This window comes from Aythya marila (assembly GCF_965140915.1).
Source record: "Aythya marila genome assembly, chromosome: Z".
In the NCBI taxonomy this organism is placed as follows: Eukaryota; Metazoa; Chordata; class Aves; order Anseriformes; family Anatidae; genus Aythya; species Aythya marila.
This window is the reverse complement of record NC_139080.1, coordinates 55,965,772-55,980,201: the sequence shown is the minus strand read 5'-3', so window position 1 is coordinate 55,980,201 and position 14,430 is coordinate 55,965,772. Positions and strand designations below refer to the sequence as shown.

Below are 14,430 nucleotides of genomic sequence, written 5' to 3'. Positions count from 1 at the left end.
GCAGCTCTCTGCAGTTCCTCTCTGTGCAGAAGAAAAGAGGATGTTTGGCTGTTCAACAGGAAGCCTCTGAGTGGGGAGGAAAGGCTCAGAAAACATACTTGTGAGCTGGTAGGTGAAGTGGCAGGTCTGTCTTGCCAGACTGTCTTCTCACTGCCAACCCTGTAGGTTTTCTGCTTTTGTTTCCTGTTAACTGAGTATATTATTTCCTTGCTGCTCCCACTACAACCACCTTCAAAATCTAAATCCCTTAATCCTCAGTACCAAGCCAAGCTCCAGCTGTTCTATAAATCCGTGAACATGTGTAACTGTAACCCAGGAGTTGCCCTTAATTTCAGCCAGAAGTGAAGTTCTCCCCCATCTCTCTCCCCTTGCATCATTGCAATACATAGAGCCCTCCACTCCTTCGATGAATAGAGTTGTGAAGCTAAGTCTTGTTTCCCTAGGATATCTTCATACAGTGCATTTCTGCAAGGAAATCTGTCCACTTCTTCCTGCCTGGCTGATCTGAGGCTTCACTAACAACCATGAGCCCAGTCTTGCAGTCTTTGCAGGTAGGAGTAAAATAACGAGGAAAGCACTGATCAGGAGCTCCTGTGTCCTATCTCATCCCAGCAGATACTGAACACTTGGGAAAATAGGCTGAGCAGTTATGCTTCTGCTTGAGAAGTCTTGCACATTCTGTGTCTTCCGCGTGTTTTTGCTGCCTTGGTCACCATTGTCAAAGCAGGACCATTTAGCAGCCTGTCTCAGGCAATATCAAAGCTGAACACTGGGGACCTTGCAAGCTTTTACCAAGAACTTTCTCATCAAACCACAGCACTGATTGCCTGGTAACACTTTTGATCTCAAGTACTGATTTTGGCAGAGGTTTCTTGCTTCTAGCACCAGCACACGTGCTGGTTTTCCACCACTTTACCTTAACTTTCAGCTGGGGGGCAGCATTCAAGAATGCTATAAACTCACAAGCAAACAAGTTTAACCCTCCCTTCTGCAGTTAAAAGCAGCTTTCTGGTTTCTGCCAGCATCAAGAGATGCAGCGGTACCATCACAGGGCAAAGAGTAAATTGCTGGTGCATAGGAGGAAAGCGGAGAAAGAATTGGAGGAAAGACTGCCCTTCTGGTCCCACAGAGTTCATGCTCTCTTCTTGTGCAAAGTTCCTACTGAATTACATCAGGAAACTGCTTGAATAAAGAGCCCAGTCGTGCTTTTTGTGCATCTCCACAGAACAAGGAGGACTTACCATGCCATGCAAGTATGGCTAGAGGACAGGGGTATCAGCAAGTACGTGAAGGTATTCCCTTCGTAGTAACTTGGAATGTATGGACTGGCTGAAACTCCTGAAAAACCAATTTCTTGAGCCTGAGCTCAGATACCAGCAGATCCACGTCTGCTGCCCCCAGACACTGGCTGTTCTGCCCATGTAAAGCAGGTTGCAGGGGCAGCAGTAGTTTGACCACAACCAGTGCCAGCCCGGAGAGCAGAGTTGCCCCCAGATCTTCCCTCCCTGACCTCCGTCTTCCCACCCCCTTTGTGCCACAACATCTCACACTCAGCCTATAAAGCAGCTGTCTTTGCTGATCCTGACCACTTCTTGTGAGTCTTCTGCCATCCTCAGTCGTTAGCTGGAAGGCCGTGGGTTAAATATCAGAGGAAATGCTGCCACTCAGCCACTGTGCAAGGGCCACAGAGCAAGTTTGGTATCCAGAGGAATGCACACTGAGGAGCGAGGTGCCTGAGGCACTCAGTGCAGTGGGCAGGTGTGTGCAAAGGTGAAAAGTGTTTTCTAGCATGCATGAAAGGTCCTGGGAAGAGCTGGGGAAGTGATCCGTAAGTGCCCTACACTTAATATGGAGGCCAGACAGCCTGGAGGAGGATCCCACTGCCGTCACCGTGCTAGTGTCTGCAGGAGCACAACACCCAGAGGGTGCTGGAGGCGGGTGGGTTAGGCTGTGGTGGTTCTGAAACTGATGATGCCATCTACTGACGAGTACTTGATTTTACCACAAAACAGCCCGTTCAGTACAGCAGCGACAGGCAGCAGAGCCGCAGCAGGCCGGAGGTTTGGGCCTCAGCACTGGGCCCAACACAGTGGGGGTCCCGCGGGGCCTGCAGCTGTGTTAGGGTGAGATGTGAGGTAAAAACGCTTCAGCTGAGCCGGGGATGTCTCATGTGCTTTTCCTACACAGTATTACGGAAGTTACTCGTTGCCTGTTACTCGGGCAAGGAGCACCTGCTGTGCAAGTGGCAGCGTTCAGCAAGCATGCGAAGAACAGGCAAACAGCAGAGTGTCACGGATAAGCAAAGAGCAGAGGACACGGAGATTGCCTGTTCTTTAGAAAATCTTGGTTCCTGGTGAATGAATGCACATGGGTTTCAGTGCTACCTTTGCTGGGTTGTCCTAGGGCAGTGTTGTTCACACAGCAGTTAGCGGCATGGCGGACAAGCAAGGCAAAGAAACAGAAAGTGAAAATAAAATGCTGTCATAAACACAGGCGGGGGGGGAGGAGATAGGGAGGGGTGTTTTTCTTTCCCCTTATTGCTAGTTATAGGCCTGTCTGTAGGAAACAAAGCATCTGTGGCTGAAATACAATAAGTAAAAAGGAAACGTAGAACAAAGCAAGGCCAGTACAAGAAGGAGAGAGCAGGAAAATTAGTGCACAGGTAACAACACCAAACAGAAATGCTACAACTCCTCCCCCAGGAGGGGACAGGGCTTCTTCTTTCCAGCTTCTCTTCTGCCCTGGAACAAGATGGTGTGGTCCCTGTGATGGGCTTTCTGTGTCCTATGGTAGTTGTTAACAATCGCAGATAACAAGGTTCGTAGCAAGGGAACAACAACAGGTTGTTGTTTGCTTGTTTGTTTGTTTTTTTTTTTTTTGCTGGAAACTACAAAGAAGTATGGGAAATGGGGGCAGAAGGAGGATTTTACTCAGCCTTTTGCCCAAGTTCTCTTTAAAAACAAAACCCAGACAAGCCAAATCTGTGCTGTGAGGCAGGCTGGGCACGGCTGTGGGTCTCACATCCCCAAGCAGGGGACACAGCAGCTGCCCGAGCTGCTCTGCCCAGCCACAGCAAGGCCCGTCCTCTGCACACAGCAGGCTCTAGCTGTGATGTGGGGTCCCTTCCCGACGGTGGCTGGTGTCCTCAGCCTCTGCCCCTCCCTGGGCACATTCACTCCATGCAGCGGGGGCTTCCAGTTGCTTGACATCTACAGATGCTGTGTAGCTGCCACTTCTCACTCCCCAGTGTCTCTGCCAAGGTGCAAAAAGAGCCCAGACCCTCACCAGAACCTGTGAATCGTACACGGAGACAGACAGGTAATGGCCTCCCAGCCAAGGTGACGAGCAGCTGTTTGGATGCATGTTTGGAGCAGATGTTTGGATGTTTGGTAGGCCAGCAGGCGGACAGAGAGCCCCCTGCACTGCTCGGCACTGAGCAGTGCCATCAGATGCACAAAGTCCAGGCCGCAGCTGGGTGCTAGCACCGCTCCTGGGAATGTTTAATGTCCTTATCTGCAGACAGGGCAATGGGGTAGAACAAGCCCACGGTGACTGTGGATGGGAGGTGACAGCAGGCAGGGCTGCTCTGCAGAGGGCCTGTGACAGGCTGGGGAAAGGCACCAGCGTGAATCCCACCAAGATTAAAGCAAAAGCCACATCTGGGGTCATCCCATGCATGAAGGACCCCTCTGCAGCAGTTCAGGCTGGGCACCAGCAGGCTGGGGAGTGGCTGTGGCAGCAAAGGGCCCAGGTCTGTGTGCTGAACACCTTCCCACAGTGTGTCCCTCTGGTGATGGGGACCAGCCACAAGCTGCGTGTTGGCCCTGCTGGGGGAGCCCTCCTGTAGAGGCCACTCAGAGAGCGGTGGGGGTGAAGCACAGCATGGCAAAGGAGACATGGGAGGAACTGGGCTTGTGCAGCCTTCTGAGGAGATCTCAAGGCTGTCTGTTACTCCCTTTTTGGGAGTGGATAGGTGATGAGGCCACAGCTGTCCTTGGAAGTGCACGGTGAAATGGCATGGCACAGGGTGCAATGAGGAACGTTTTGGCTCGACACTAGGAAGTTTTCCCCGCGGAGATGGTCCAACACTGCAGCACGGTCCCAAGGAGGCTGTGAAACCCTCACCCTTACTGCCTGCGGAGCACCAGGCTCTGGCCCTTTTCTCTGTGGGATGGTGAGACCAGACGGTCCCCGATGCTGCTGTGAACCCTCACCGTCCTGCGACTCCTGTAAGGCTCTGAGCAAGGCTCCCTCAGTGAGAGTTTTTGTGAATCCCTGAGCATCCGTGCAGCTTTGTGGCATTCCCCTTGCTATCAGAGGGAGCACCCTCAGCCCTCAGCTCCCCACAGCCTCCTGCATCCACGCGTGCAGTGAAGCCGCACAGGGAAATAAACCCTCATCGTCAGCCCCATCCTGTTTTCCACATCGCTTTCCCTCCGGGCCATTGTTTGAGCCGCTCGGTTGGCTTTCACTGGCAGAAACAACGGGCGGAAAACGCATAAAACAAACAAAACCGGAGGGGCACCCGGCACCTCACTCAGCCCGGAGAAGGCTGAGCAACCCCGGGCCCGCCCCGCGGCCCGGCCCCATCCCGGCCCGGCCCCGGCCCTGTCCCCGTCCCCGTCCCCGTGCCGCCATGGCGCTGGGGGAGCCGCGGCGGGGTTGCGGGGCCCACGCGGGGCGGCCGCTGGAGCTGCTCTGCGAGGACTGCGGCCGCTGTGTCTGCGCCCTCTGCCCCGCGCTGGGGCCGCACCGCGGGCACCGGGCATGCCTGCTGCACCATGCGGCCCGGCACCGGCAGGTGGGACGGGGAAAGGGACGGGAAAAGGGACGGGACGGGACGGGACGGGACGGGAAGGGAAGGGAAGGGAAGGGAAGGGAAAAGGGAAGAGGGAAGAGGGAAAAGAAAAAAAAAAAAAAAAAAGGAAAAAAAAAGAAAAGAAAAAAAAAAAACAAAGAAAAAGGAGAAAAACGAAAAAGAAAAAAAGGAAAAGAAAAGGGGAAAAAAAAAAAGAAAAAGGAAAAAAAAGAAAAAAAAAAAGAAAAAAGAAAAAAAGAAAAAGAAAAAGGAAGAAAAATAAAAGGGAATTAAAAAGAAAAAGGAAGAAAAGGGAATGAGCACTTGTGTGCCTGCCTGGAGCTGGGAGACTCGTGAAAATCCCATCTTCGGCCATGTCTGCAGCTGAGTGACTGGGCTCCTGCATCCAGGCAGCCCCTAAGGGAGCTGGAGCAGGGTGTGCAGGGCAGGTGCTGCAGGCTGTGCATGGCGCCTGCTGCAAGGATTGCCCTTGAGAGCAGCTTTCGGTTTCCTCCCTGCAGCCCGGAGCGCTGCTCGGCCTGGGGCTGGCACCGTGTTGCCTGTGGGGTGGGAGTGCTGGGTGATGGGCGGTGCTGGTGGGGAAGGAAGGGGAAAGGGGGTGTTTTGCTCAGTTCTCTTGGCTGGTCTTTGAGGAAGGCAGCAGGGTGCAAATTTTAGAATAGATGGGGGAAGGTTATCACCTAGCAGAGCTTGTGAATCTTTTAAGTGGTGCGTCAGGGTCAAGACTGGAAAATTGTGGCTGGAAGAGGTGTCATGCCCCAAGTTTCTTGGAGTTCCCTGCTCCATGCAAGAGAAACATCTGTCTGCTCACACATACATGTCTGTGGCAAGGGGCTTCCAGACATGGACTCCCCAGCTTTTTCCTGCAGCCCATTTCATCTCTCTCTCTCGTAACTGAGTGAAATATTGCATGTGTCTCAAGAGGAGCCGCATGTCAGCAACGCAAACCTACGTAGCCCACACAGAACCCCGAGGGCTCTGTTTATCCCCCCGGCAGAGTTTAAACGCAGTTAGAGCTGGGGATGTTGCAGTGAGTTCGCCTTTGTGCTTGGGTCCTATCTGCAGGACGGGCACATCGACAGAGCTGCAGCTGTGGAGCTGGCCTGCCTGCTACAGCTGAGAGGCTGTGTGAACATCACCAGTGCATGGGGCTGCCTTGCCATCGGGTATCACTGGTGCCAAGCTGTAAATATTTGTTGTTGCAGCCGCTGGCTGCAGCATTGCTGTAGTGTAGTGGGTGTTTCTGATTGCTCTTTCGCACGCCAGGAAGCAGTGGGTTTTGACCCTAGATAGAGCCCCCTGCTGATGGTCTGTGTGGAAGTGCTTGGTGAGCTGCCCCTCAGTGCTAAATGGATGAACATGCAGTCTTGATCTGAAAATACAGCAGGTTGACCTTCTCTGGTCACCCACCTAGCAGCTCTCTCAGCCCCCCTCCTAAGTAGGACCAGGGGAGAAAATAAGATTGATAAGCTCCTGGGGTGAAGCAAGGACAGGAACGGGGAATCACTCAGCAATTGCTGTTTACTTGGAGAAGGTTAACTTGATTTATTGCAAATTAAAAATAAAGTAGGATAGTAAAAAGCAAAAACAAAACCAGAAACACCTTTAACGCTTTCTCTAGTCTCCTCTGCCTTTTTCCCGTGCTCAACATCACTTCTTCGCTTTGCGCTCCTTTACCTCCTTCCTCCCCCCTGAGCAGTGCAGGGGAATGGGGAATGGGGCTGCGGTCAGTCCCTGACGCTTCGTCTCCGAAGCTTCAAGCACTGCTCCCACACGGCTCCTTACCATGGGGTCCATCCATCCATCCATCCCCCAGGAGCAAACTGCTCCAGCACGGGTCCCCCACGGGTGGGGGCAGCTCCCCCCAGGCCCCCTGCTCCTGCGTGGGCTCCTCTCCACGGGCTGCAGCTCCGGCCCGGGGCCTGCTCCTGCGGGGGCTCTCCATGGGCCGCAGCCTCCTCCAGGCCACATCCACCTGCTCCACCGGGGGCTCCTCCACCCATGGGGGGGCTGCAGCGTGGAGATCTGCTCCATGTGGGACCCATGGGCTGCAGGGGGACAGCCTGCTCCACCAGGGGCCTCTCCCTGCACAGCCCGCAGGGGAACTGCTGCTGCCTGCCTGCAGCACCTCCTGCCCTCCTGCAGCACTCCCCTGGTGGCTGCAGGGCTGCTTCTCACCACTCTCTCCCTGTGAAGCAGCCATTTTTGTTATTTTTTTCCCCTTTCTTAACTCTGCTGTCCCAGAGGCCCACCCAGTGTTGCTCCCTGGCTCAGCTCTGTCCAGCAGCAGCTCCCTTTTGGAGCCGTCTGGAGCTGGCTGTGGTTGTGACATGGGGCAGCTGCTGGGCTCTGCACACAGAGGCCACCCCTGCAGATCCCCTGTTACTAAAACTTTCCCACATAGACCTAGTACACAATGCCATAGATTTCAAGATGAAAATGTTTTTTTCACCGTTGGTTTCCCTGCTGCTTATGAAGGTGGCATAATTTGTACATCAGTATGTATCTTACCCTTTTAACCACTGGGCAGCAGATGAAATGATGAAATATTTGTTTAATCTCCCTCCACTGGCCTTGCTGGACAGCCTTATAAACTGTTTCTGTAACATACTCACTGATAAGGAAAGAAAGTTGTTTTTTACAGATGTTGTGAAACAGTAATTTTATTTATTTATTCATTTATTTATTACTGTATAGGAACTCCTGATGCTGTGTTTGAAGGATCTAGAAGAGAGAAAAGAACAAGAGGCTGGTAACAGAAGGTGTATAGAGCAAGCTGCTAATGATCTGAAGGTAAAGCATAGCTTCTTTCTCCCCTGGATGGTTGTTTTCCAAGGAGAGACATTTTGTTCTGTCTGTAGCTCTCCAGACCCAGACAGCTGTTGCTTCCCAGGAAAGGAATGCTTTTCATGTGTACATTACAACATACTACTGTCAAAGGGAGAGAGGAAGGGAAAGAGTTTCTAAAGGCCTGGCCCTCATCCCCTGCTCAGCCAAACACCTTTGGGAGAACCAAGCTGAAATGTCTCTGCAGAGGAATAGTAAATATTCCCAACAACTTATTTTATTCTGACTTTACTGATGGATGTTGCATTGCACAGAATTGCATTATTCAGTCTGACTGAATTCAGAGTGTAGTAAACAAGAAAAGCTCTGTTAACTTCCCCCAAGAATGGGGATGTGTGCTAAGCTCCACCTCATTTATAGAGCATTTTGCTCCAAGGAGCATCTCTGAACTTCTCTGTTACAAAAATATCAGTAAAAGTTGGAGGAATCTCTGAAGAGCTTTGGACACTGTGGTTTGCTGTCACTTCCTTTTGATGCTTTCTTTTCCCAGCAGCTCCCTGACCCTAACTTGCTTTAAAAAGGGGACAAAGCGTTGCTACCAAAGGACCAGGTCTGCTGCTTGTAGCAGTTGATACCCGGCCTGGTACCTGGCCTGGTTACATTACAGCTGAAAACTGTGTTTTCCACATATATAAGCATCACAGAATCTGCCCTCAAGCTTTTCCATCCAGGAGATAAGCAGGAAGATCCTGACTGTGCTTGCCCTTAACTGGGTGAACACTCATTTCTAAAGAGATGCAGCAAATTGGTAAAATTCAACAGAAACGTGTCATTGACAGCTGAAATGTTTATGGTCTGTTGAATCTGGGGCGGTCACTCTTCTGCTTCACCTTTAGGCACACGCTGCTATGACCAAAAAGCAGCTGTCAGACAGAATGACTGAGCTCCAGTTACTGCTTCGTGAGGAGGAGAGCCTGGCGAGAAATTTAATTGACGAAAAGACTCAGCAAGCCCTGGAAGCACATGGTCAGCAGGTGGAGTCCTGTCAAGAAAAGCTTGCAGTCCTGGACACCTTTTCATGTCGAATCAGAGAAACGCAGCAGAACAATGATATCATTCAGTTTCTGGAGGTGGTATTGTGTGGTCTCGTTTTGCCTCTTATCCTCATAGGCCCCGGTTAGTCACTGCTCTAGTGGTTATCCTCTGTTGATCCTTCTGTATGTAAGCAGCATCTTTCTCACTGATTTTTTTTTTCTTTTTGTTATTATTTTGGTGGACTGGTTTGTTTCCTGATTTTTGAGCTGTTAGGTGTTCATATCATGGAATTGACGTCAGGTCTGTATGAGAACCACATTAATTTTAAGCATACGTGAAACGAGCTAGGCCTGTCTCCTCATCCCTAAGGTTAATGCTGTATTGGGTCTTTCCTTATGCAGGTTAACACAAACGTCTGAGGAAAGGCAGCCCTCTCCAGGAACCTAAGGAGGAAGGCTAAATTGGCTCATTCCTTTAATTGCAAAAGATGCCAATCTTCCTGAGCTCATTTTACTGGAGTGCTTTTCTTCCTGCCTACCAATAAATGTCAGCCTCTCTTTCCTCACAGGCTGTTAAACAGTCTGAGCACAGCAAGGGTTCCCTGTTACGGTCCTGATGTTCACCTAGTGATGGAGCTGTCCTTGCCCTCTGGTGTTTGGGAGCTGGTGGGAAGAGTCCATTCATGCCACTGTCCATACTAACTGGAGGATTTGCCTTCCTGCCCTCAGAAATCCATAGAAATCGAGAAGGAAATGCAGGAGTCAAAGAGCCAGCTCGAACAGTGTCACCCGATACCTCTCTCATTTGAGCATGTGCTCAACTACTACAAGCATCTCATGACAGTGCTTCAGTCCATTCTACAGAAACCACTAGAGGTCCGGCTTAAAGAAGGTATTTGCAAGAGTGCTGTGAATTTTGCTTCCTCCTGGCCTCCTTCTAAATATAGTGAGGTCTGTAATTTTCTTTTACTAAGTAAACTGAGCTGGAGAAAGCAAGCATTTCAGGTATGTGTGCTGTTCTCTGGCAGCACTGGTGTTATGTTGCTATAGCTGTAGGAGATGTAGGAACATGTGAGGTTTCTCTTTCACCTGGTTCTCACCTGGTGTGTGGGGTGGTTTTGGAGGAATGGCAGGGGCTTGCCTAGGGTTGTGCTGGGTTGTGAGGTCCCGTGGCATCACTGGGATCTAGCATCTCTGTGCTATCCAAAGAGCTTGAAGTAGAAAGTTTGCAGAGTGAGTGTCCTTTTTCCAATAAAAGTAGTACAGATTGTCCCATGAAATTGGCATATATGGTGACTGTATACCTTACTCAGGATGTGGGTGGAATTCACAGCAGAGTGGTAAAACCCAAATAAACTGTCTTGCAAAATCCCCCATTGTTTTATTTTATTTTTAAAATCTTGAGAGTAGAGCTATCTTCTCCCACTGATAGACTTACCTAAACTGTGCCTTTTGATTTCTGCCCAGACATTTTCAGCAGCCTTAACGCCACCACAAAGAAGGAGCCTGGAACAATGCTGAAAACCATGTCTCCTGTTGATCGGTTGCTTTTCTTAAAACGTAAGTATGGTTGCACAAAAGCTAGAAGCACTCCAAACACTCATGGCTTAATCACTGAAGCAGTCAATGAATGTGTGCTACCACCTGTTCATTATCTCGAACAGGTCTCTTAAGAGGATTCCTGCTGTTTGGGAGGAGCAAATTCTTAGCCCTGCTTGAGAGCCAGTACCCTTTTCTTTGCCTCAAGTTGGGAAAGGAATTTTAGTTTCTTCCTGTGAAGTCTTGATCCTTTGTTTTTATTCAAAACTGGCAGTGTGTGAGTCAGTTAATGGATAATTTATTTTTTTTAAAGACATTCATGTAGGGTTGGACCAGATGATCTTGGAGGTCTTTTCCAACCTTAACAATTCTGTGATTCTATGTAGCGTGTCTAGGGACAATCCACAGGTCATCATTCCCTCTGGTGTTGGTAGGGAAGATGTATAGCAAATTGTTTCACCTCCCTGATGGAAAGCTAATTAACATATCCAGTGGCCTGCAGCAGATGAGTGCTGTGGCTGTTCTTAATCCAAAAGCTGTCAGGTTCCCTGTTAACATGGCATCTGCTGGCTGTGATGGCAGTGGGTCCTTCCACGCTTGCATCATCTCTGCGCTGCAGGATCCAGACTGAGTCATTCACTTTGTAACCATAACTTGATCTTTGTAGGGTGCTAGGACAGGTAGTATGAGCTCTAGCCAGAAAGAGAGCTCTGCAGAAGCTTTTGTCAGGCTGTGAAGTGTGCTCTCAGTCTTCATGAATGCCAGTCTTTATCCATCTCCTTCAGGCTGTCCCCTGATGGATTCATAGAGAAAGTACTCCATTTGTTTCACGTGTGAGCAGACATCTCTCTAAGGGCCAAAAAGACTATATCTCAGCTCTGTTAAACCTAAAAATAACAAACCTCACTAAGATGCTGGATGCAGCTGCTCATAGTCCAGCAAAATTGTCAAGCCTTAGTGATAAATGAGTATTTGGAGTTAAAGTCACTTAGATATGCTACTACTTGGGAAAAATGGCACATCCTCCAGTAATCCAAACAACTCCAGCTGTTTTGCATTATTTTTCTAGCCAAATTCACATCCATGCTCTCATATACTGGCATCCAGATGCCATTCAGTTCTTGGTTTTGTTTGTTTGTTTGTTTGTTTTTAAGCAACAGACATATTTTCATTTTAGTAGCAATTTATTTATTAGGAACGTGTTTTGTGAAAACCTAGGTTTTCAGGCAAATTTGACAGACTTGACACCAACAATTTGCACAGCTTTTCAAGTGCTTTCTCAAAGAGAAGCAGACACTGAAGCCAGGCCTTTAAAATCATTCCTACTTTCAAGTGACACTTTCAGTCTCTTTTGGACCTAGTGTCTTATGTGTCCTGTACAAACAGCATCCCCACAATTTACCTCTTGAAAGGTGACTTGAAGCCTAGACCCAAAGACAGCCAGAGAGACGTTAACAAGAGAGGATCCTGCAGCACGCTGTTTTTACCTTTGTGATTCCTGTTTTTCTGTCTTTTGTCACCAACTGTACATGCAGGTGGGCATGAGTGTTTGCAGCGTTCCCCCACCTAAAACACCTACGCAGACTGCATGAAAGCCAGTGCTAGCTTTTCTGACTGGTGCTGCACCCCTAAAGTGCAGTGGAGATCACTACAGTAAGATGTTGCATGTGCAAGACCTATCCCTGTGGTGGTTGGTGTGCTTTTGGAAGTTTCAACTTGGTGTCTACAGTCATAATACCAGAATTAAAATTACGGAAGTTTTATTTTTGTTTAGAAAATGGCAGTACTTCTGTTAGTACTTGTGCATGTACAGTGCTGTTTCCCTCTCCCTTTTATTGCAGCAAACAGGTGCAGTTCAAAGGGCGTAGAATTACCAGCAGCGGGCTCTCTAGCACCTTCGCCTGCATTTTACACTTCAGCAACCCTTTTTGTATGCCTTTGCCCCAGAAACTGCTTCGTTTCTGATAGCCAGGTGTGTGCAGCCCAGACCACGATGGTCTGCTAGCAAGGCTATGTATAAAACAGCAGCGACTGGTGCACCACTGGTTCCTGTATGTTAAATATAGCTGATGTTAGGGGCCATGGCAAGGCAAGGGAGGCATGGCGTGCAGCTGCATCTTTTAGTCACGACTCGTGTAGTGCTTACTTGTCTTTCTGAAACACTACGGATGGGTATAGAGGTCTTTTTCTGGCTTTGTGATTTCCAGTCCTGTAGCAGCTGCTTCATGGTGAAAATATTCTGAGCTGCTGCTGAATAAGACAGTGATTTCTAGGGTATAGTTCCAGACTGTGGTTTTTCTTCTGTAAGTTGCAGGCTAGGTGACAGTTTAGTGCTGTAAGTCCCCTGGGAGCTGGTGGGTTGTTCCTTTGCTACATACATGCTGCTGAGCTGTGGTGCCTCTGTGTGAAACCAACTCTTAGCCCATTTTTCAAATGTGATCTCACTGAAATGAGGTTCCACAGCCAAAGAGTCTGCTCCAGTGCTCTCTAAAAACCTTACTGTCATCACAGCACCGGTTTCTAACTATTCCACTTAAAAGCAGAAGCTCTGTGTTTATTCCCTACCTCGCTGTATTCTTCTTACTGTTTGTTAAACACACATACACTGTTTTACGTATTTGTCTTTTACTGACCTGCTTTAAAGCCTGTGCAACTTCGAACCATCAGTGCATGTTGATAGTGCAGTGTTTTCCAATTAAAATATGACTGTTTCCTTCCAAAACTGCAGTTTCCAAGCCACTGCCTGGCTGTGGGCTCTTTTGCAGGCTTTGTGTAATTTTGGGCTTCTTTCATGGGTCACAATAAACGCAGCAAGTACGTTTTTGGTTTTGATTGCAGATGCAAGATCGCCAACCTGGGAATACGACAGCCTTCATCCGAGGCTGAAGTTGTCTGATGACCGTCTAGTGGTAAGCTGCAACTGGAGGAGGATATTTTACCCCTGTGGCCCCCAGCGATTCGATAAATTGTGGCAGGTGCTAAGCAGGGATGCGTTCCTCTCCGGGAGCCATTACTGGGAAGTCGACCTCCTTCAGGCTGGAACTGGGTGGTGGATCGGCGCAGCCTACCCTTCCATCGGCAGGAAGGGAGACTCTGAAACCTGCCGCCTGGGCTGGAATCGAGCATCGTGGTGCATCAAAAGGTTTGATTTCGAATACTGGGCATTCCACAAGGGGGAGAGGATCCCTCTCACAGTAGAAGATGACCCTGACCGTGTTGGTGTTTTTCTGGATTACGAGGCAGGGATCCTTTCCTTCTACAACGTTACGGATGGCATGGCTCACCTGCACACCTTCCGCTGCAAGTTCACAGAGCCGGTGTACCCAGCCTTGAGGCTCTGGGAAGGGTCCATTGGCACATGCAAGCTGACATAAAGAACGAAGTAAAAACAAGGCTGTAACTCATGGTTTTGGTATGAAAGCCACTTTATAGTAGCGATCTACATGAATTACGCTGTGTCCTATGGAAGATTCAACTGTGATGCTTTTAGAAGGCAACAATGAAGTTGAAGAAAACCAATTGTGTTTAATGTCTGTGTGTTTTAAATGGGGGAGGTTGATCTGCCATTTATAAATGATGTCAATATACCGCCTAAAGTGCCATACGTTATATTTTTTGTACTTGATTCAAATTTGCAAAATGGAAAAATGGAAAAAAATTTGCAAAACTGTGGTTAGAACCTGGAAAAAAAGTTTATTACAACTCGTATTTGAGTCTGATAATTGTTGTCTTTTTGATTTGATTTGGATAATGATTTATTATTCTTCCCAGGCTCAAAGAGTCACAGGGAACAGCGTTCAATCCCACTGGCAGCTGGTCACCAGTGGCTTCCACCAGGGCACAATTCTGGGGACAGTTTTCTTTAACATTTTTGCCAATGACCTGTGCAAATGACCACGTGCAACCTCATTAAGTTTGCAGGTGATCCCAAGTTAGGCAGGAATGTTGATCTGCTTGAGGGTAGGAAGGCTTTTCCCAGTAACAGCCTGCCCAGCGAGGTGGCGGAGTCCCCATCCCTAGAGGTATTTAACTGATGTGGCGTAGAGATGGGACTTCATATGTCAAGGTTGGACTTGATGATCTTGAAGGTCTCCTCCAAGCTAGATGATTCTATGATAAATTACAGTCCTAGAAATCTGTGGAGCCTGCATTGCCCCCATTCCCTAGAACCAGCTCTACCGCCCCACTGAAGGAGCACTGCCCCTCGAAGCAAGCAAGGTAATCTTGGGTGGTTCACATACTATCGGCCCT

The 14,430-nt window shown here is 49.0% G+C and overlaps 1 protein-coding gene across 2 annotated transcripts; it reads left to right on the top strand.

Annotated features, from left to right (window-relative positions):
* The first annotated feature begins 4,572 nt into the window (after positions 1 to 4,572).
* Positions 4,573 to 14,351, top strand: TRIM14 (tripartite motif containing 14). 2 transcript variants are annotated; one of them, XM_082784386.1, is made up of 6 exons: positions 4,573 to 4,801; positions 7,517 to 7,612; positions 8,503 to 8,736; positions 9,370 to 9,532; positions 10,108 to 10,200; positions 13,018 to 14,351. In XM_082784386.1, the coding sequence occupies exons 1-6, from the start codon at positions 4,637 to 4,639 to the stop codon at positions 13,551 to 13,553; spliced, it is 1,287 nt and encodes a 428-aa protein (XP_082640512.1). In that variant the 5' UTR covers positions 4,573 to 4,636; the 3' UTR covers positions 13,554 to 14,351. The 2 variants fall into 2 exon arrangements, with proteins under 2 accessions (XP_082640512.1, XP_082640513.1); XM_082784387.1 differs by lacking the exon at positions 8,503 to 8,736.
* Positions 14,352 to 14,430: the final 79 nt, after the last annotated feature.

Excerpts from the sequence above, each read along its gene's own strand:
- TRIM14 (XM_082784386.1), top strand. The coding sequence starts at position 4,637 with ATGGCGCTGGGGGAGCCGCGGCGGGGTTGCGGGGCCCACGCGGGGCGG. Across the intron at positions 9,533-10,107 it reads AGAGGTCCGGCTTAAAGAAG|ACATTTTCAGCAGCCTTAAC; the intron begins GTATTTGCAAGA and ends ATTTCTGCCCAG. Across the intron at positions 10,201-13,017 it reads TCGGTTGCTTTTCTTAAAAC|ATGCAAGATCGCCAACCTGG; the intron begins GTAAGTATGGTT and ends TTTTGATTGCAG.